Here is a 21,256-nt window from a genome sequence, read left to right as displayed (position 1 = left end):
GTCGGGGGCTCCGCGGGGGGCCCAGCGCGGGCAGCGAAACCCCCTGCCCGGGGCAGGGCCAGGGGAGCCCCCGGCGAGGTCTCTGAATCACCGGGCGGTTCGGGTGGGAAGGGGCCGGTACAGGCCCGTCTAGTCCGACCCCCACCAGGGGCAGGGGCGCCTCCCCGTAGACCGCGCTGCGCAGGGCCCCGTCCAGCCTGGCCCCCAGCACCGCCGGGGACGGGGCATCCCCCTCCCTCAGGGCAGCCCTGGGCAGTGTCTCACCGCGAAGAAGGTGCGTTCTGAGGGGACCGGAGGGAGGCGGAGCGTCCGCCAAGCGGAGGCGCGACCGCCACGGGGGGCGGGGTCTCCCAGTGTCCCCCGCGCGCTCGGCCGAGGTGAGTCGCCGCCGCTGCCGGCTGGGCCTGGCCCGGCTCGGCTCGGCTCCGGCGGGAGGAGTCCCTGGGGGACGGCGGGCGGGGGTCTGGCGGGGCCCGGCGGGGCGCGGCGCCTCGCCTCGCCTCGCCTGGCCTCAGCGGTCGCGGTGTCTCGGCGCGGCGCCCGGCCGCGGTCAGGGCGGGAGGGCTAGGCCGCTGCCTTGTCTGCCCGGGCCCCGCGCTCCCTGCGGCTGCGGGCTCCTGAGGGCCTCGCCACGTCGAATGGCGCCGTGTCCCAGAATAAATACCCGACCGTGTGGGGACGCGGCCTTCCGTTGGGCTGGCCGAGCTGGTGGCCGAGCTGGTGGCCGAGCTTCCCGACCCTCTGGGGGCAGCGGTTCGGTCGGCGCATCGAGGGTGTGATTTTGTTAAAGGCGGCCTTGTTAGAGTTCGGGTTCAGCCATCTGCAGAAGTCGCCATCCCGAGAAATGTGCACAGACCCACACAGGGAGCGCGTTCAGCTTAGAGGTTCGAGGCAGCCCGTGCACGTACTTGCACTGAGAAGCAAACGGAAGACTTGTCGTTACTGCGCATACGTAGCTTGTTAAATGAAGTGGCTGTTAGGTCTGTGTAACTTGGTTCTGCCTTCTTGGAAAACAGTCTTGCCCTGGTAGCATTTACAGCGTGACAGCTACTTACATATGCACCCACGTAAAGAACAGTGCTGATGCTCAAGAATTTGTCAGTGTATTACAATAAATGTCTAAGGACAGTAGTGAGAGGCTGTATTTTGCTAGATTAGAGGAAAGAGTAAAACTTTCAGGAGCAGGTGCCTATTTGCATCTATAGAACTAATGAAAGAGAGGGATACGAATTATGATTTAGGGTATTTTTCTACGGTAAGAAGCAAATGCAGTACTTCTGCATTGTGGCTATTCAGGTAACCTGTTGCTAGTTAATCAAATTCATACCAAAAAATGAGTTTGCAGAATGAACATATGCCTTCCAGACAAATTATTAAGAAGGTCCAGGTTGTCCTAAAGTTATTGCTAATAGCTATGATTTGAATGTACTTGTTCAGTTGGCCTTGCATTTGACAATACATAAAGCTGCCCTAAAAGCAGGATTTGACACACTGAATTAGTCTGCTTGGGCTGGTCCTGCATGCTGCAGGACATGCTACTGTATATTACTGCATTCTGGAAATAACATCTTTCTAAATGAGTCTGACAGTTGGGAGTGAACCTGAAAATAGATGAAGTTGAAGCAGGATGAGGAGATGGTTTTCTTTCATATAGGTAACTAAACGTGGATCTTATTTTATAAAGAGGTCCCAGGTGTTACAGGCATTTCTGGATGGAAAGTCCCTACATGGGAAAAAAATCCCTGTCTCATAGAGTGGATGACCTGTGAAATGCACTCTCACACCATGGATGCTTTCACAGAGTTCTGTCAGACCAGTATGAGTTAGTGTGTATTTCACATGATGTAGTTAAAGTTACTTTAACTTAACCTTCAAATGGAAATTTGGCTATTCACCTCAGCTTGAATTTACAAGGTAAAAAAAGTTTGTTCCATTTGCTAAATTCTGTGGTCTGCTCCCCCATCACACATGTGCACACACGTTTCTCCCCCACAACATTGTGAAATACCAGAAAATCTATTGCTCAGGTTTTGCAGGGGCACTGGTCGAGTCATTATAAGTCACAGGAAACTCTTCATGAAGCGTGCTGTGTGGAAACTAAATACCAGACATGAGGTCAAAGCTCATGCAAGCCCTTTTTATAAACGCTGACCTGGGTAGGAGTCAGTAGTCTGGGTATGAGTGAGGGCGTGCAAACTGAAAACAGCTCTGCCACCCACCTTGAACCCCTCTCTCTGTCGGACTCGGGCCATGTGAAGTCTCGATTAGGCCAAGCTGCTTCCTGTTCTGGTGATGTGCTGTGCCTCCCACTGCACAAATGTCTTAATCCCTTAATACCGTAATGCATTCTTTGTAAAAAGCTCTTCAGTTAAATGGGATGGCTATGAATATTAATTAAAGCTAGTGAATGATTTTGAGGTGGCTTAAATGAAAGATAATGCAAATTACTCACCATTAAGTTTCACTGTTAGGAAGGATTCATGCTGGGCCGTTTGCCTTCTAACCACATTGTTGCTTTCTCCCCCCCCTCAGCCTCCCTTCACAACCATCACACCTAATAGCAACCCCTCAAGATATGGCCTCGAAAAGAGCATTGGTGATTCTAGCAAAAGGGGCAGAGGAAATGGAAACTGTAATCCCCACTGATGTTATGAGAAGAGCTGGGGTGAGTATGCGGACAATGAAAGATCTTCTTGTGAGTAATTGGTCAAGGGAAAATCTTTGCATCAAGTTGATGTTCATCGGTAGGTATAGTCTGTTGTATGAGATGAAAATTTACCTGTGCCTTCTTACTGGTTAGCAAATATTTGTGCCATGCCCCAGATAAGCATGCATGGAAACTGACATTTGTGCGAAAGGTAGGCTTCTAAAATACTGAGCCTAATGTAGGCTGGAGCGGATGTTTCAAGTACATCTTACCCTGTCAGAAAACGTGGCTACTCCCATGCATAGTAACAGGAAGTGCTTTTTTTGTAGGGGTCTGAAAAGTTCAGTATGTTACAGCTCATAACATTACATAGCTTTTATTGAGCTACTTGGTGGGATTCTTCATGCTCTTTGTTACTTTTGCAACTATAGTGGTACACAATGTTGTCATTTGATTAGGTCTGAAAATAAGATTTTAAGTAAATACACCAACTTCACGTGTAGAAACAACTAAAATAAAAGTTGCCTTCTCCCACCACCTTTGTCATTCCATTAATGTAGTCCCCACTTTGGCTGCCATAAGAAGCACAAGCTTGTCTGCTTGTTCAGTGAATGTGAACTGTGCCACGCACATCTATGATGTTATCACCAGGCACCTAAAAATCAAGGGAGAAAACTGAATATGCCGTAAGTGTGTTTGAGAATGGCTTGAGCCTGCAGAGAGGCTTTAATTCGTTATCTGGAATACTTAGTCCAGCTCTCCTGGGTTGTATTGTTTTGTTTAAAATCTGTGGGATCAGATAGTTTCTAAATGTTCTGTTTGGAAAGTTGAACTATTTGAGGTATTTGTTAATCTCTAGGTGAATATCACTGCTTACCTTGTGCGTTTGGACTTAATCATGGTTTGGGGAAGCTTAAGTGTTGCCCTGTTCTTGACAGCTTTCAGTAGTGCTTTGCTCATTCTGCTTACTACTTAAGAACTAACACTTAGAACTAACTAACACTTAACAAAAACGCCCTGAGTTCTTGAATTGTGGTGATATATGTATTCTTCTGTTAGATCAAGGTGACTGTTGCAGGCCTAACAGGAAAAGAACCAGTGCAGTGCAGTCGAGATGTCTTCATTTGTCCTGATGCCAGTCTTGAAGATGCCAGGAAAGAGGTTGGTTAGCCTTTCTCACAGTTCCGGAGGTGGATTTGGAAAGCTTACGCATTACCTTTAGAAAGATGTTGCATGTTGTTAGCTCTATGCAGTAGTGAATCACAGAACTGCACATCCTGCAGTGCTCCTCTTCACTGTTGTTCTGCTTCATAGCATGCTAGGATCAGACACATTTCTTATTTCTGCACGGGTGTTTGTTCTTGCAAAGCATCAAACATAGAGCTTTATTTTGCATGTTAGTTGGCCCAACAAAATGCTGAGATTTGGAACAACTGAAAAGTTCTGATGGGAAGCTAAACAATGCTATAGTTAGACCTGTACAATAAAGTTGGAGCAAAACCACTTGTCCTTACAATGCAAGAGCTGCTATTTGTTTGCTGAAGCTCTTAAATGCACTAGGCTTAAAAGTTAGTTCTGTGACAAACTTTATTGATAATAGGCTCTTCCTGGAAGAGGAAACAGTATTTTGTTCCATAATTGGAACTGGTTCTCTGATCATAAAGTGTTGTTCAGTGGAAGAAAAGGTAGATCCTTTTCTTCTTGCTCAACTCAGCTGTAGTGGCCTTAAAACGGTGTAATGAATGTACCAGCCTATGCTCATCAGAACAATTTTATCTTTTGTTTGTTTAGGGGCCTTATGATGTTGTGGTCCTGCCTGGGGGTAACCTTGGAGCTCAAAACTTGTCAGAGGTAAAGTTCTGGTATCTTAAAGATTCATGGGCATCCTCCTGAGTAGTGCGATGGTCTACACTTGTTTAGTAATCCTGCAGATTCAGTTCAGCATCTGAAAATTCTCTTCTGAACGAATCAGGAAACTAATTGTTAATTGTCTTAAGCCTTCTTGTGAATATATGGGTGGGACAAGTGGGTGAATTGTTGGACTTGAGTTAAGCAGAATAAAAGTGGAAGGGTATTGTGGGACAGTCTCTGTTCATAATCATATGAAGATGAAACAGTGGGAAATGAAGCTTTAATTCCATGAAATACAGAGCAGGCTGAACCCACAGGACTCTCTTCCTTTGCTCAAGAATTCTGTTTGTGGTGCAAAACCGTTGTAGTTCTGGTATAAATACCTTATGAAGGGCAGACAGACAAGCAAGTCAGTCTATCAGATAGGATTTAGATGGTATCACAGTTTGCAAGCCCCAAAATATGAGACAAATACCCCGTATAAATCTCCTTAAGAATGATAGAGACTGTCTGGAGGTATCTCGTGAATATTCTTTCCTATTTAACTCGTGAAGTTTTTGAACAACAACTTTCTATGGCCATGGATTAACCAGCGTTTCTGTGGGCCAAGTACTTCCTTGCACTTCTTTCTGATTTCCTTGCTTCTTCCTTGCTCAGGTATTTATTGGTTTCAGTTTTTCCACTTCTTAGTGTTTTCATTGCCCTTTGTCCTGAGGCAGGATGGAGAGTTGTCAACTGGTTGTCTTTGTAAAACTTGTTTATTAATTTGCAGTGGAAAGTATTTCAACAATGCTTCAAATAATCAACCCCAAACAATGACTTGTGATATGGTTTCTTCATACAGTCTCCTGCTGTGAAAGACATTTTGAAGGACCAGGAAAGCAGAAAAGGCCTGATTGCTGCTATATGTGCAGGTGGGTTAACAAGATGTCTTGCATTGTAAAGCATTTGGATATTTTGAAGAGGCGTGCACACAGTTAGAAATCTATATTCCTGTCACTTAGTAGCAGGGATTTGTATTATACATGCACCCCGTAGCATTTGAATTTTTTGTATGTTTAATAGCAGAGGAATCTCTAAAATATTGTCAACACTTTCCTGCAATTTCTGCTTGGTACGCAGTTCTTTTCAATCACTTGTGTTACTGTCTATAAAATAAAAAGTGAAAGGTAATGTGCTAGGATTTTTTATAAAATATTTGCTTATTCTGTTGACCTTTATGTGAGGACACAGTGCTGGCAGAACATCATTGCTATAAATTTATCGCACATCTTCTCTCCTGCCCTTTAGCTTCAGAAGGAAGGCTGTAAATATAGAAGTAGAGTCTCACCTTTCTTCATCTGAGTGGTGGCAAAAGATGGAATTACTCTGAGGAGAGGCTTGTCTGCTTACATATTCTGCACAGCTAGTGTCCAGTTCATTCCTTTGTAAGATTTGTTTGTAAAAATGCAAGATGAACAATTGCCATTGCTCCCAGCTGAACTGAGAGTCTGGCCTAGGTGCCCGTACCTGAGAATGAGGAGATGGCGATGAGTGTGTGAAAGACAGTCTAACAGTCTGTTTGTGGAGTGTATTTTCACTTTTGTTTTCTGGTACGTTGCTGGTTTGGGTTTTTTTTCTTTTTTGCTTTCATTCTTCAGTTAGGTGATACACGTACAGAGTTGTGAACATTCTTGAACTGGGCAGTGGTAGTCTTCTACTTCTCTATCTGTATCTCTTGCAGAGCAATCGCAAATTCACGGTTGCGCAATAACGGCCTTTCCTTGGAAACAGGACAATTCGTTTATTTGGGTATAATGCTTCTTAGTAGCTGATTCCAGCTGTATGCAAAGAAGGTTATTTCCTGGACTATATCTGAAATTAATTGAATGTACAGAAATGAAACTCGCATTAGGCAAATCCTACCTTCAGTTTCTCTTGGAATTCCCATAAGGATTTTCTGTCAGATGACCTAAGACTTTTTGACACAAACTTCTTCCTCAATTCAGGCCAAGGAGGAAGTATGAAAAGAAAAGACAAAGATGGTTAAAACCAAAAACTTAGTGGTTAGCCCATGATCTGTCCAAAATACTGCTTGGCACACAATTCCAGCATGTAAAGTCTTGCTCAAATGAAACTGTACCTGTTAAGTCTCTAAATTCAAGGGTTTAACAAGGTTGCAAAGGAAGTGTACCTAGTTAATGTTCAGATTGAAATACGGACTTTTTGTTACTTCGTTTCAAGCAGATTTAAATAAAATGTATTTTTTCAAAGTAAAATGACCATTGTTCTTGACTCCTTCAAAAGCAGCACAGTCATTGGTAGTACAGCTGCGTGAACTGGGTGTTCCTTAAACCTTCTCTATTCTTAATTTTTTCCTGCACAGGGCATTTTGTGTAATAGAACAGGAGAGATCATACAGCTGTGCTCTTTTTGAGGCTTTTTGCTTCAGAGATAGGGCTGGCATCAGTTTTATAAAAAGTAGTCTGTCCACGGTGAGCTTTGGCCCTTGAGGGCCTAGTGCCCAAACGTGCGTTCTTAAAAGTGTATGTAGCAGAAGACAGCTCCTCACTGGTGCACCTTTGTGTCCTTACAGGTCCTACTGCCCTTCTGGCACATGGGATAGGGTTTGGGAGCAAAGTCACAACACACCCTTTGGCCAAAGATAAAATGATGAATGGAGGTATGTAATGACTTTTATAAGTTTCTCTCTAAACTCTTCTCAGAATTTTTATTTTTTTTAGCTTAACCCTTGATTTAAAGAAAGGAAAATAGCTTTTGTATCTTATTTTGTGTCTCTGAATTTCCTTAATGCTTTCCTGAATCAAAATTCAACTGAATATGCTAAGACTATTTCTAAGTCTGCTTAACGTGAAACTACAGGCCCGTATTAACATTCTCATCCTTGGGGAAAATACACGGCTGCTGTTATACTAGGAGCATTTTTTCCCTTATTCTCTTGAGGCTGAGCCATCTCTTGCCCTTTTGGTTCTTTGCCTCAGTGGTCCCAACAGCAAACCCCAGCAGCACCTTTGCTGCTCTCCCATGAGTGCTGTGAGCTTTGGTGCTACGAGCAGCTGATGGATCCACACTTCTTTCTCATACCTAAAGGAAGTGGTGGTGAACCATTACTAAGAAGTCATTCTGTGAACATTAACGAGTCTGAAGGTGAGCAGGAGATGGCAGGGTTCCTTCAGTTTCCTCTGCATGCATTTGGAAAAAAAAAAGTTATGAACAGCTACAGAAAAGCAGTCTGACTCCAAAAGTAACCTCACGGGAACTGACAGGCACAGCGAGCGCTTCTTGATGAGCTTGTAGAATCAGAGGTGCATTCCCATACCATGTGAATAAGCTGCCAGAGCGCCCTGCGGGCCCTTTTCCTCCCTGAGGACTGCAGGCAGCGATGAGCTGCTGGGTTCCGGAGGGGCAGGGGTACAGAGCCCGAGGGGGGCTGAGGTGCCTTCTGCGGAGCACGATGCTGTCGGCGGGGAGCTTCTCTCAGCTGCTGTAGCCTGCGGGCAGCGGTGCCCTGTGGCAGCTGTGGGCACGGTGCTGGAGACTGACCCTGTTTCTGTTGTGTGTCCCCCAAGCACACTACAGCTACTCCGAGAGCCGCGTGGAGAAAGATGGGAACATCCTCACCAGCCGTGGCCCTGGTACCAGCTTTGAGTTTGGGTTGGCCATTGTTGAAACGCTGATGGGGAAGGAAGTGGCCGAACAGGTGAAGGCACCCCTAATATTGAAGGAGTGAAACCCTGGTGCGGGACAGGGAGTAGCACAATTTCAGATAGAGGGTCTTGTCCTTTGTAGAATAACTGTGAGATGCACTGTTGTAAATACCATGTAATTGTGGGTGAAATTAGCTAGCAACTGTACTTACCTAAACTGTGATACGTTAACAAACTAATGGTCTTCGTTTCTGGAAAAAGATCCTGTTAGCAAAAAGCTTCGTCACAAAAAAAGCAGCCAAATCTTAGTTATCTCTTGGATGGCATTTAAAAATCACATGGTCAAATGTTTGCTGAGTAAATAAAAATGAAGCAACCCTGCTTGTGTGTTGTTTCTTTGTGTGTTTTCTCGCAACTCAGATTCATGAAACCTTTTTAGCACTATGGCTAGCAACGTACTCTTCAAAACAACTTCTGTCTAGGATCTCACACAGTCCTTCTGAAGTGTGAGCTTCTGAAGAATGTGCAAGAAGCGTTTAGACAACACTCTTTAGATACTTGGCTTAACTTTTAGGTTGCCCTGTGCGGAGCCAGTAGTTGGACTTGATGATCCTCAGGGGTCTCTTCCAACTCAGGATATTCTATGATTCTGTGAAATAGATCATGTTGTAACTTAGAATTCGTTAAAACAGTACTTAGTTTCCTGTATACAAATAAGGCAAATAATGAGTATTAATTCTAAGACAGCACGGAACTAAATTAAAAGTAGGAATATTCTTACTGTGTCAAGTACCCTGGAGTTCCTATAGCTAGCAGGTGTGTCCATGATACCGTTGGAATTTGTCTTCTACATAAATGACTGCAGATCCATTGAGCTATTTAGGCACCTTATAACTGGCATAAAGCAGGAAGTTTGGACTTCGTAGCTTACCACCAGTAGCAGCGCTTGTTTCTGCTTCCTATAAATCCCAACTCGCTACAAGCCTGGCTTAAAGCGAGCGTGTGTCAGTTTAGAGGAGTCGTTGGACAGGTCTCTTGAGGAAGTAGTGGAGCTGTATCCCCATGAGAATTAAGAATTTTGGATCAACGTCTGTCTTCTCTACCTTTCTTCTACCAAATAACTGCTGTTACCTGCCTCTGCCAGCAGTCACGCTTGTGAGGTGGCACCTCACTGGGCTCTGAAGTTACCACAGCATCTGGAGACCTGGGTCTGCGTACACCTGAAGTGCACAGTCTGAACTTTGGAAGATGACTGCATAGGTGTCTTTGTGCTTGCTTATTTTAATGGGAAACAAGTTCATTCTCAATTACTACATTTTGATAATTAAATACATAGGCACCTTTGCAAATTTAGAATTAAGAAATGTCTCCACGTTGTTAGTGTCTACTGGAAGAACTGCTTTAGCTGTATGCTCTGCCTCTGATTTGTTTAGGAAATCTTCCATATGTTTCTCTAGCTTTGAAATATGCTCAAGATATGCAAAAAGTTGTAATCTATGTAAGATTGGACATGTTTGTTCGTTAAATCTGCACGTCTAACTGGTATTGCCATGCAAATGTAAACCAAATGCTGGAAAGATTCTTCATCCTAGAATCTGGAATAATCACTTGGTTTGTAAATGGGCATGATTCAGAATACAGGAAAAGCTGTGCATTCCTGGGCTGTAGTACTACTTTATAGCATTAGAAGGAAAATATTTCCATGCTTGTATTATTAAGGCTTCCAGAAATCTTTTAATATAAGACATTAACAAAGTGGCCAGAAATTTCATTGTTCATTTTTACTTTCTGTTCTAAGGCTGAGAGAGTTCAGTTTACTGAAATGAGGTTTTCAATGCGTACATTTGGTCTTTCCCGCTCCTGTTAAAATAGTAATAGGAAAAGCACTCAGTAAAATGAGTTTAGAGCCAATTGTATCTGGTTAACTTGCAGAGTCTTTCATTGCATTCAGCAAAAAGGCCTTGATTAATGAAATGTGGTAATGCTGCTTGTATCATAGTTTCCTTCATAAAGCTGACCCTGTTCTCAACCTTTTACATTGCAGATGTCCAGCAAATCTGAATTTACATGGATTCTCTGTTTCTGACAAGGTGTCATTAACCCAGTTTTTAAGTTAGGGGAGGTGTATCGACTAAGATTATGCTAATTTTCCTCTTAGGGGAAGTGTTGAGAAGCAATTTGCTGATTTGAGGAAAAAAAAAATTGCCTTCCAATTTGTGAAATGTTTTTTCCTCTCTCCTTATCTATTTCATACAGAGGTTCCCTAGCTGTTACATCTCTCTTTTCCTAAAGTCCCCTTTATCTGCTGCTGAAAGGTGAGATGAGGTACTTTTCAGCTCAGTGCTTCGTGAATGCTAGAAATTTTGTGCCCTTTTATTATTGGCAAGCTTTAGTTTTAGAGCCTATGGTAATGGGATATTTGCTGCCATAGAATTGGCTTAAAATGAAGGGAATACATCCATTCTTCTCTAGCTTTGTTCCCTGACAGCTGGAGGGTTTGGGGTTTTGTTTGTTTTCCTGCTGAGAAGGTAGTCAGTTAGCGTCTGCTGTCTGCCTCATATCATCTCTGAAGGATAGTGTGGGTTTTTTCTCTTGATTCTGGTTGTTGTGTAGGCTTGAATGCGTAATTGAGAGTGAGCTTTTTTATTGAATTGAGAAGTATTGTATGACTTAGGAACAGGAATGTACACAAGGTGGCATAGATGCAAGTGCCAGCAGCGAATACTTGCAATGCTGAAAAATACTTTCCTTCAGAATGAAGGAGCTTATGAATGAAGAAGCAGCTCTGAACCAGAAGCAGCAAAGAACGTGGGGAGAGTGAGCAGTCCAGTTTTGCTGCAGTTCTTTGGCAGGTTTCTTTCCAGAAAGGGAAAGCAGAGTACACAGCGCTGTACTGTCAGCAGGCACAAATCCTAACCCGGGAATATGTCCCTCCGAGCAAGAGAGAAAGCATCCTCTTCTAGAGAGAAAGGCATTGCTTTTCAAATAGGTGGAGACAAACACAACCATAACGGAAGCAAACCAGCCTGTGCACTAGTACTTACAGCTGTGAAAGTACAGCGGGGAATATGCTTCATCCAGTAATTACAAGCCTGGGACAGCTTGCTAGCCATACTGTTTGGTGCGACCTAACTACAAGGCATGAAACCCACAGGGACTGTCAGAGCAAAGAATGGTTACTTAATCAGATAATTTTGTTTGTTCTTTCAACAAAAAGATGCATTGTTATGCAAGATACAAGCAACAATCCCAAAATGATAAAAGACAGCTGTCTTCCATCAGCCTGGATGACATGTGACTGGGTTGGAAAGACAAACCTGTAATGGAGAAGTAGGAAGGTGCCAATGACAGAAATAATCAGGAGCACTGCACCCATATCATCCTTTGTGTTCACATACTCTGCCTCCAGAAAAAAAGGATGCGTTGCTGTTACGTGGAGACTACATTTTAGTAGGATGTGGGATGCAATGTTTGAAATTTGAAAAATAAACAACAGACCACTGAGTGGATGAATAAACTGTTGCCCAAAATTTTAAAGTATAGTTTAGCAAGTTTAGAATGTGGTCTTGCATGTGGTACATCGGCGTGAAATGCAGTACGGAAAGAAAGCAAAATACGTGAAAGGAGAGCCGAGCGGGCCCCAGCGCAGGCGTGCCTGCCCTGGCCTCTCAGTGAGACGCGTGCCCTGCGAACATTGTCCAGCTCTGAACTTCCACGGAGTTTCTGTAGTTCTTGCGGCATCATCACACAGCAGGAAGTTAAAAGGTTTCTGGGAAGCACAGCAAAAAGGGACGGGTTGCCCCTGCTGGCACAATTTATCTGTCCTTCAGCCTCTTCCCTGTTGTCTCTTGAGAGGCATCCGGGGAAGGGACGGGTCTTGGAGCAGGTTGTGTGAACGGCCGGCAGGTGCCACCTCAGAGAGTGGCCCACCTCCTTCAGTTAGGGTGCGTTCAGTGGGGTGGGCACCCCGAGGCAGACCGACCCTCCCAGACCTGCCAGACCTCCTCTGCGTGGATCTTCCCTGTGCAGGAGCATCCACCTTTCTGCATACATGGACGCTGAGCAGAGCTCCACGCGTGCGGAGCAGCCCAGAGGTGAGGGAATTGAATCCAGGTCTCTCTGTGCTGAATACTCTAACCAGCAGAGTACTAGTTAAGGGACTAGGCAGCCTTACGGGTTTGTCTTTTCCTGTCCACGCTCTGGGAAACGGGGCTGATGCTGACACACGTGATGCTAGGCTGCAGAAGCAGGTTCAGCCTTGCAAAACCCAGTGTCCTGCTTTTTAGGTACGGTAATTCCTCTGTGTTGTCCGGGCGCGCTGACTCCACTGGGTGGCACAGCAGCTGGGCATCGCAGTGCTCTCTGCCGCGCTCCGTCTCTTCGGCGGCTCTAGAGCCTTTGTGCTCCCTGTAACACCCTTCTGTGTGCTGGGAGGTGTCACTGATTGAGAGGCAAGCTTTTATACTCAGGCTCGTTCTTTTGCTTAACTTCATTCAACAGCTTCTAATTATACCCTTTGTATAACCTTAAATAATTCCTCCCTACGTAGAGTTTACATCCCTTCGAGTCTTATAGATACTCATATACCTTTAACAATTTAATTCAAGGCCATTCCAGTAACGGTAGAGAAGTAAAGCTGTCCGAGGATCTCATGCAAGCACTTGTATTCTAGACTTGTGTCTAGAGAGACCTCTGTAACAGTGACAGTGGTGACACTGAAGTTTTCCTCAGCTGCTGAAGTTCCCCAGCAGGACTAGGGACATAATGGTTTTCTGAGCAAATCTTTCTGATTTCTACTTATCAATGGTGTAACTGTTTTTACAGTTTACGCTGGCAACAACTCTGAGCCGCAGCCAGAACTTGCCCGCGGTTCAGGTGCACACACGGTTCAGTAACGGCTCTAAAGGCTGCAACCCTCCTCTCCTCGTCCACGGTTATGGTAGAATTTCCTTTTGGATTCTCGGTGTTCCTTGCAATCTTGTACAGCTGATGTTCTGAATCAAAGGAATCCCCTGAATGCAAATGGACGTGTTTCTGGAGTTGCTTCTGCAATGTAGCTTGACTCTGACTATAGCCCCAGATAGTTCAAGGTCTTTATTTTTCATCAGAGTATAAATTTAAAGTGTAATTTCGTGACTTAATCCTTCCAGTCTAGTAGCAAATTGAATTTTCCTTAATTCAGCGTTTTTACTTGCTGTTCAAAACTTAGTGAAAAGAGAAGTAATTCCATTCTGAAGCATCAGTGAAGTTCCTTACTGATAGCTGTCCAAATCAATTAGTCTCCTGTGTTCTGACCAGGAATTCCCAGAGTCAATTTTCAGGTTTTTGACAAGAGCTTTTGAAATCACGTGCGTTGCAGCAGCATGTGCTTGAGACAGACTGCTTTCTACTTCAGGATACCCAAAGAATTGGCCTAAATTTGCTGCCAGTTCCTAAAACTGAAAATGGTCCCGAGCGCTGACCATTGCTCCTGCAAACAGGTTGGAAACAGATTTTTTCCAGGGCAGAGCGGCAGCTGCGGGCACTGAGAGCCCATCATGGCCCTGACCGGCCTCACCTGGGCCCACTCAGCCCCAGCAGCTCTATTTAAGCGGGGGCTCAGGGCCAGCTCTGGTCTTTGATGTGCTGAGGGGGCTTTGGTTTGACTTTGGCCCTGCCTCTGCTCCGGAGCTGCCGGATGATGGATGGCCGGGCTGCGGCTGCTGCTCCCCTGGATCAGGTACGGGGGCCGTGCCCGCCTCGCGGTCGCCTTTGGCTGTGTTCTGCTGTTGGTGGAGGAGCTGCCGGTCCCTGCCGGCCCGTGCTGCCGTTTACTCCGTGAGAACACGGGGCTTGGTGCTGGGCAGTCGCAGTGTCGTTTGCTGGCTCTAAACGTGGCAACAAGGGTACTTTCTGCTCTGTAGCTTAGTTGGAAGCACTTTAGTTCTTCAAGACTCTGTGAATGGATTTTTGCTTCTAGAATTTAGGAATTTCTGAATTGTTGGACTTGTAAGAGGCATATTTCTATTGAAGTTCTTGCAGTTACAGCTGTTCTTTAAACTAGGTGTTTGGTTTCTCTGTGCTGTTAAGTTTCAATGAGCTATTTTGGGAGACTAGTCTCTATGTAGTTTCAAACCCGCTTTTTAAATTGCATGCGTTGCTCTAAGTACTGTCCACTCTGGGACCTGCCTACCTTTGTGCGTTGAAACATTTCCAAGTTAAAATGAGTTCTAAGAAAGCATTGCTTACTTCCACATACATGCAGCTCTAGTCTCAGCCTCCCACTTTCTCCTGTATTATTTTGTATATAAGTCGGGAAGAAGCCCTCTCACGCTGTAGTGACTGGAGGCAGGAGCCAAGCTGCTTGCGCGGTGATGAGTCTGGCCACGGATGGGCACAGCGCTGTCATTTGCATTTTTAACAGGAAATCTGCTGTTGGGTGGGGAATTGCTGTCTGGCAACAGACGATGCAGTTATCTGTGCGAACTTCTCTCATTGCCACATCTGATGTGTTAATTGGTTGCTCTTCCACTCTGTTTTGCAAAGGAGTACTTTCCCTTCCTTTTGGTTGTGCAGAAGAGAAACGAACGTTTGCGCTAGGGAACTCTAGGAATAATGCAGCTCTAGGATCCTGTACGGGCTTACAAAGACACAGGCTTTGCTATCAGCGTTTACGTATATCCCTTGGAACAAAAATAAGGTGGTGAGGTTTTTTCCGTCCTCCTCCTCGGAGAACTACAGAGCATTAACACCCTTAACGTAATTTAAAAACATGAAAAAAGAGAGCGGAGGTACTGCCGAGCCCCGCGGCTGCCGGACCCTGGCAGGCTGGTGCCCAGTCACCGTTCAGTCCCTGTTGCCGATGACGGGGCCGGGGCTTGGCGCGTCCGCGCTCTTGCTGCAGCTGCGGTGGTCCCAGTGGCGTCCTGTCATATCCCGGAGGCTGCTGCAGATCCAGGTGGTCTGAGTAAGCTCAGATGACGGGGGAGTGTGCCCTGGGAAGAGGCGGTATGTCCGGAGCACCCTGCAATGGCCCATTCAGGTGAGAGCAGCCCAAGAGGCTGAGCTTGAGCTAATTCCTGCGCGCCGTGTCGTTACCTGAAGGCAGGACAGAACCGCTGCCCGTGGTCTGCCTCGGTGGGTGGTGGGGAGGCGGCTTGGGGTGTGATGGGGTCCGTGGGTCGTCTCACGGAACAATACTGCTGTGTGTTGCACCCAGCACAGGGCATCGTACCGCTGATAAAACCCGTAGAAGAAAATGACTGAACGTGGTCTCCCCCCACCTAAAAACACGTATGTTTAGACTGTCGGTCTTTAACAAAACACTGGCATTAAGCCATTCAATTTGCAGCTAGGAGCTAAACAGGTCGTCCTGTCTTCAGAGCCCCGTGTCTGTTGTCCATCGGCCTCTGTACGAGGCAGGAGCTCCTCAGCACTCTCCTCACCCCCGTCCATTTCTAGAAGCGCGTGTCTCGGATAGGGGTGTCTCTCCATGTGGCTTTTAGTGGAGTTGATTGCTGCGGTTCATTGGTTTTTTTCAGCATGATGAGACAATACTCTGTGAAAAGGCAGCCTTCCCCTCCCCAGCAAAAGCAGTTCAGGCTATTTTAATTCCATGAGCAACAGAACATGTCAGGGTGTGCACCATAATCTCTTCTCCGCCCTGAGTTGTTTGAGGCCTCTGCGTCGCCGTGTGCCTCTCGCTGTGCTGGAGCAATGTGGATTCTGCATCATAAGAGCACGATCCCAATTCAAATTGCTTAAGCTATAAGTGCAGGGGCGTGCAACCAGGATGCAGGAAAACTTTTCTTGAATAACTTGTCAACATGATGGATGACAAATGAAGTCACTAAGTGCAACCTAATGTGGTCGGAGTCTCGCGTTTCCTTTGGACCTTGCTTAACAGCTGGTGAGTGACAACACAGGGATTGCGAGGCCATGAGTAACCTTGCAAAGGTCCGCTTGCTGGTCGCGTGTGTCTGCCTCGCACCCTGCCATGTGACAGCTGGACTCAGCGTGGCCTGAGCCGATGTGGTCCTTGGTGTGGACTTCCCCGAAGCCGAGAACTTCGCGCCTAAAGACTGCGAAGCGTACAGGGCTGGCTGCGTGTTCCAGATGCCTTCAGAAAGGCACTCAGTAGAGCTGACCCTGCCCTTGAAGTTGTTGTGAGCACAATAAACACATTAACAAAGGTAAAATAAATATTTTGGGTAGCAGGGACGTGAGACTCTGTCACCTGAGTAGGCGGTAGGCAGGAGATCATTCTTCTGGGTCAGGCCTGGTGATCCTGTGCTTGATCCAAAGACTTAGTGGTTGGAAGGCCTCTTTGTTTTATCACGATGGCTCGATGTGTGGTGGATAGCGTCCTCGATCAGATTCAAGGTGGCGACGGTGGGGTAACCCGGCATGTTTTTTTCTCTGGTGTTTCGTGGCAGTGTATTTGCACTCTTCTTCTTTTGCGGCTTTCTCATGCTAACAATTTGTGGGCGACAGTTTTAATCTTCAGCAAGAAGCTGCAGGTTGTAAACACAGAAGCATCTCTTCCTCTGAATCACTTTGTAAGGAAATGAATAGCAGTAATGGTTCCCAGGTTTCAGTGGCATGCCACTTGAAATCTGGAATACCTAACACCTTTTCCAAAATTAACCGCAACTGGGATCAAGGTGCACACCAATATATAAATAATATAGCAACAGTCTATGAGCAATCACGGGTGTGGCTTCCATATATGATTCAGAAAAAATAATGAGCTGTGTGGATGAAAATAGGCATTTGGGTGGAGATTATGCAAGGCCTGAATTACAATGCAGGATGGGTGGGGGTAACACCTCTTTCAGCTTACAAATGCTAATCACAAACAGCAGCCAGAAATCTCTGCAGCACCATTTAACAAATATTAATAAGTATAATTAAACTTCGTGTGCTAGATTTTCAGTGCCAAGGAGCTATGAGAAACAGAAAACTTGCTGTATGTTCTCAGTTTTAAACAAATACAACCTGCTTCAGAAAGCAAGCTATCAAGAAAAGAAAAGATTAAGCTACTTTAAAAAAAAAAATCAAAAAGTTTATGCCAGGAACACCCAACACACACGCACAAAGTCAATAGGTTACCTAACCGCAGAGACCCTACAAGCAATAAAATTATGCATCTTGTTACCGCCATCACAGATTTCCTTCTTGACAGTAATCTAGAGAGTATGTATTTAACATACAGCTTGTAATACTATTAAAAGCGTTTATAAGGGCTGCAGTCTGTAATCATGAGTTTGAAGGGTGGGAATTCCATGACTGATCTGGTCATCATCTTAACCCTGAATTCCTGACAAGACTTGGTTTGAACACCATCAGCAACTACTCCCTACTGTAATAACTGCCCTTGCAAAACGGGTGTCTGTCCTGGGCTAGACGGATGCTTTCCTTTATCGTGTCAGACCTGCCGCTTCGCTCAGGCAGTTTGAGAACAAACCCAAGGCTGCGGCAGGAGGAGACGCGACCTCGGCGAGAGCTTTCTGCAGTTTCGGTGCAGCAGCGCTTGTGCCTGTTGCAGTCTAGGAGCGAATGGAAAACGAATCACAACAGCGACAACAAGGATCAGTCATTTTCAATGACTGCAGAATTTAATTATGTTGTCAATCAGCATGCTTCCAAACCAGGTTTATTTTCTGTTTTATCTCTTATGATGCAAGAGAAACTGACGATCGGGAGGTTTTTAAATGACCTCCCACTACAACTGCATGTTATTTCCTGACATTATCTGTTTAAGAGCAAGTTAACATGGTGGAGAAGTTCAGCTAATGGGTTTTTCAAGTCACCAGGACCTAACGCAGCCTCTTCCTTTCAGGAAAAGGTATATGGAGGCAGCTGCCTCTAGCTGCCAGCCAGGCAGCTCCTCTGGGTTGATTTGCTGGACTCAAACTCACCAAGGCGGGTGTTTCGCCAACATCAGAGCAGCTGGGCGACACCGACCCTTCCCAGGGCGGGCGTGAGAGGCGCTTCTTGCTGACGCTGTTATTTAGGGTGGGCTTTTGCTTGTGGTATCGACAGTTTTGAGCCTTGGGGAGGGGCCACCCCCCCCACCAGCTTTGCTGCCTGCCACGTGCCATCGAGGTCGGCTCGGTGACCACGGGCTCGCCGTGCGGCTGCCCTGGATCCAGCCCTCGCGTTTGTGGCCGTGCGGCCCCCTTTGGCCCTTGCCTCTTGCACCCGTGGCTCCTCACTGACGCCTCTGGGGGTCACAGCTGTGCTGCTGAGGCAAGAAAGACATTCTGGGGGGCGAGCAGTACGCCCTCGGATCAGGAGGCTGTGGGAAGCATTGCCTTTCCTTAGCTGCCCATCTTTCTTCCCTGCTTTAACACAAATTCCTTGATTCTTCAGACTTCAGTGTATCAAGTCGTAACTGCTTTGAAGTGTGATTATTCCAGTCAAATCTCTCTGGCAAGGGGCTCCCTCCTCAGAGGCAAGCTGTCAGGCCTTGCCCAGGTGAGCCCAAGCTCTAAATATTCAAACATGCGATGAGGCTGTTGCAAAAGCATGTTGTGTCCTGACAAGTCTTATCATGTGTCAGGGGATGAGCAGAGAAATCTCTTCTGGCCAGAACTTGCAAAGCTTCCCCCACAGCTCTACAGCCTTAATTACTCGCTTGGAAAACGGGATACAATTTTTGGATCGTGCAAACTTTGTCCCCCAAAGCACAGGAATCTGTGCCTAAGAACATACAGCGAGGCTTCCACCTGCCTTTGTCGCTGCCCCCCTCACGGTCACCCAGAGAGAACCACTGAACTCTGGGCTTACGTCCTCAGCGAAACCTTACCGCTTCGGATTTTTAAAGGAGAAAATGGCCGAGTTACTTAAACACTGTAAGACGTGCCTGTAAATGACTGTCCTCATACTGCGGAGGCACGTGAGGTCTGTAACCTGCTTGAATGTCTTGCTCGTAGCCAGTTCCAGTCGCTATTTGCAATTCGGGTTCAGTCTGTTTTACTTCAGTTACAATTGCACTAAACTTAAGTTCATCGTTTAACTTCTGGAACGAGACTGCTGTTATTCAGCTGACGTGCAGTAGGAAAGATAGCATCACTACAGAGTAATTTTTGTTATTTATTTTTAATACTCAGGACTGAGTAGACAACACCAATAATTTCAGGAATTCTCACAGCATTTTTTTTTCTTCTCTAGAAGAAAGACTATAATGGAGGTTAGGATAGAAGTCTTGTACTTCTTTTGAATTTCAGAAAAGGTTTCGTAAGACTATTAAAAAGCACAAGTTTATAAGGTTTTTAAACTTTTCAGCACTATAAACATGAAAATAGTTTGTACTCAGAAGTAGGTCTTTTTCTGAGGAAGTAAAAAAATTTCTTTCTGCTACATTAGCAGAAAAGGTTTTAGCCCAATGACTAGGGAACTTCCACCGCTAACAGAAGTGAAAATAAGCGCCGGGGTGTGCGGCTGGGGAAATTGTAACAAATACCCCATTTTATACCAAAGACGTGCTCAGCTGTTAGTCACTTGAGAAGTCTCTTTGGCTTGCCTTGCGCCAACACCAAGCAGTAGCGCCAGGCCGGCGTGCGGCGAGTTAGGGCAGAAGCTTTATCCCATCGCCGTACTCACAACGGGAGCAGTGGAGGAGACCTGGCAGCCACAGCTCGAACTCGCGGTTCCACTTTGTCCAGACGCAAGGCTGTGCCTGGGCTGGGCTCCCCGTCAGGAGCGGCTCGTGTCTCAGTGCGCACACGAGCCATGTGGCTCTTCCCCAAACGCTTTAAGCCAAAACAATCCCACTGAAAGCCAGGAGGACGCTTACTATGGGGTACCTGGATGGGGAAGCTTTCTTCTTTTCCCATCCAAGAGTGGCTTTGCTGTTAATTTGAGAGCGAATGCTACTCGGGGCAGAACTGAGGCTTGAGGTCTTGGGGGATTCAGGCGCTTCCAGGTAAGGAGAAAGAGCAGTCTGTTCAAGCACAGGACCCTGGGCTAAAAGGGGGTTCCAGGTATTGGGAAAGGAGTGGGACCCAGAGGCAAGAGCCAGAAAAGATTTGCAGGGCAGTTGCTTGGCTTTAGACTGAGTTCTGCTGAAATGACAACTGCCGAGTTTGTGCCGAGTCTCACAGTCGACAAGGAACGAGCTGCAGCTTGGCGGCATCCGTCTGTTTGCTGCAGCAGCGACCGTGTAACTGAGAAGGTTTGTTATTTTGGGGTCCTAGGTTTAAAGCTGCTCGTGTTTAAGGGGAAGGTTGCAAGTACCAATTTGATTTTTTCCACCTTAGAAAAATCTAGGGGGTGGAGGGGAAGCAGAGCTTTCAGTAGGATGAATATTATAGTCAACAGCCTTGCGCAGGATTAGATAACTTGTTTATGTTTTGGAGGCAAATCTGCGTGGGTTCTTAGCACTGTTATGGCACAGCAGTAGGTTTAAGCACATACATAAATGAAGCTTAGCAATCTCCCCAGCTATAAAAGCCAAGTAATTAGGCATTACTGGAAAACTACATCTGACATTTTTTCCATCAAGTATAATTCTGAAATAAACTCATTCACAGAAAATGTGAGGACTTCAGACTGCCAGATCAAGGCAAGTATTTACCTGCGCGCACAGCTAAAAGATCAAAGTTGTGCGATGCCTCATAGCTTCAGCAACTTTACCCATCGTTCACAGACTACAGTTAAATGTACTTGCTTTGTGATGAGTATTTGCAATTTCTTTCTCAAGAAAAAAAAAAATTACCATGCTATGCTCAGGACTCTTTTTTTTGCCCTCAGAATATGAGTAGCTTCTCTTCAGTCACCCGTAATGTACAATTTAGTTCTTTTTTAACAGGCGAGAAATTGAAGACAGGAACACTACTGCCCTCTCTTTTCTGTACAATGGTGCTTAACATGCTATGGGTGACTCTAGAAATAACAAAGGTTATTAATAATGATAGGCTGAATAACTCAAGTCTTACAGGATGTTTTATTGTCAGCACAAAACTATAGACACCATGCTACCAGGTAGTAAAAAGGAATTAAAATTAATGGTGTGCAATGTGAGTTATTGAACACTTCTGCAGAAATCTTAATTTTAATTAAATGCAAGCTGAATTCAACATTTGTTGTACATTTAACGTTACTCGCTTTGAACTTTCCAGTAAAGGCA

General features: G+C 45.6%; 1 protein-coding gene across 1 annotated transcript; it reads left to right on the top strand.

Moving 5' to 3' along the window:
- Nucleotides 1-4: 4 nt before the first annotated feature.
- On the top strand, nucleotides 5-8,526 carry PARK7 (Parkinsonism associated deglycase). The gene is made up of 7 exons (XM_063353534.1): nucleotides 5-377; nucleotides 2,533-2,665; nucleotides 3,707-3,808; nucleotides 4,439-4,498; nucleotides 5,343-5,412; nucleotides 7,074-7,160; nucleotides 8,068-8,526. The coding sequence occupies exons 2-7, from the start codon at nucleotides 2,576-2,578 to the stop codon at nucleotides 8,226-8,228; spliced, it is 570 nt and encodes a 189-aa protein (XP_063209604.1). The 5' UTR covers nucleotides 5-377; nucleotides 2,533-2,575; the 3' UTR covers nucleotides 8,229-8,526.
- The last annotated feature ends 12,730 nt before the right edge of the window (nucleotides 8,527-21,256 follow it).

This window comes from Chroicocephalus ridibundus, chromosome 16 (genome assembly GCF_963924245.1).
Source record: "Chroicocephalus ridibundus chromosome 16, bChrRid1.1, whole genome shotgun sequence".
Classification (NCBI taxonomy): domain Eukaryota; kingdom Metazoa; phylum Chordata; class Aves; order Charadriiformes; family Laridae; genus Chroicocephalus; species Chroicocephalus ridibundus.
This window is presented reverse-complemented; position numbering and strand designations above follow the sequence as displayed.

Bases quoted from the DNA above. Each gene is read 5' to 3' on its own strand.
- PARK7 (XM_063353534.1), top strand. From the start codon at position 2,576: ATGGCCTCGAAAAGAGCATTGGTGATTCTAGCAAAAGGGGCAGAGGAA. The intron at 3,809-4,438 runs GTTGGTTAGCCT...TTGTTTGTTTAG, and splicing joins TTGAAGATGCCAGGAAAGAG to GGGCCTTATGATGTTGTGGT. The intron at 4,499-5,342 runs GTAAAGTTCTGG...TTCTTCATACAG, and splicing joins GAGCTCAAAACTTGTCAGAG to TCTCCTGCTGTGAAAGACAT.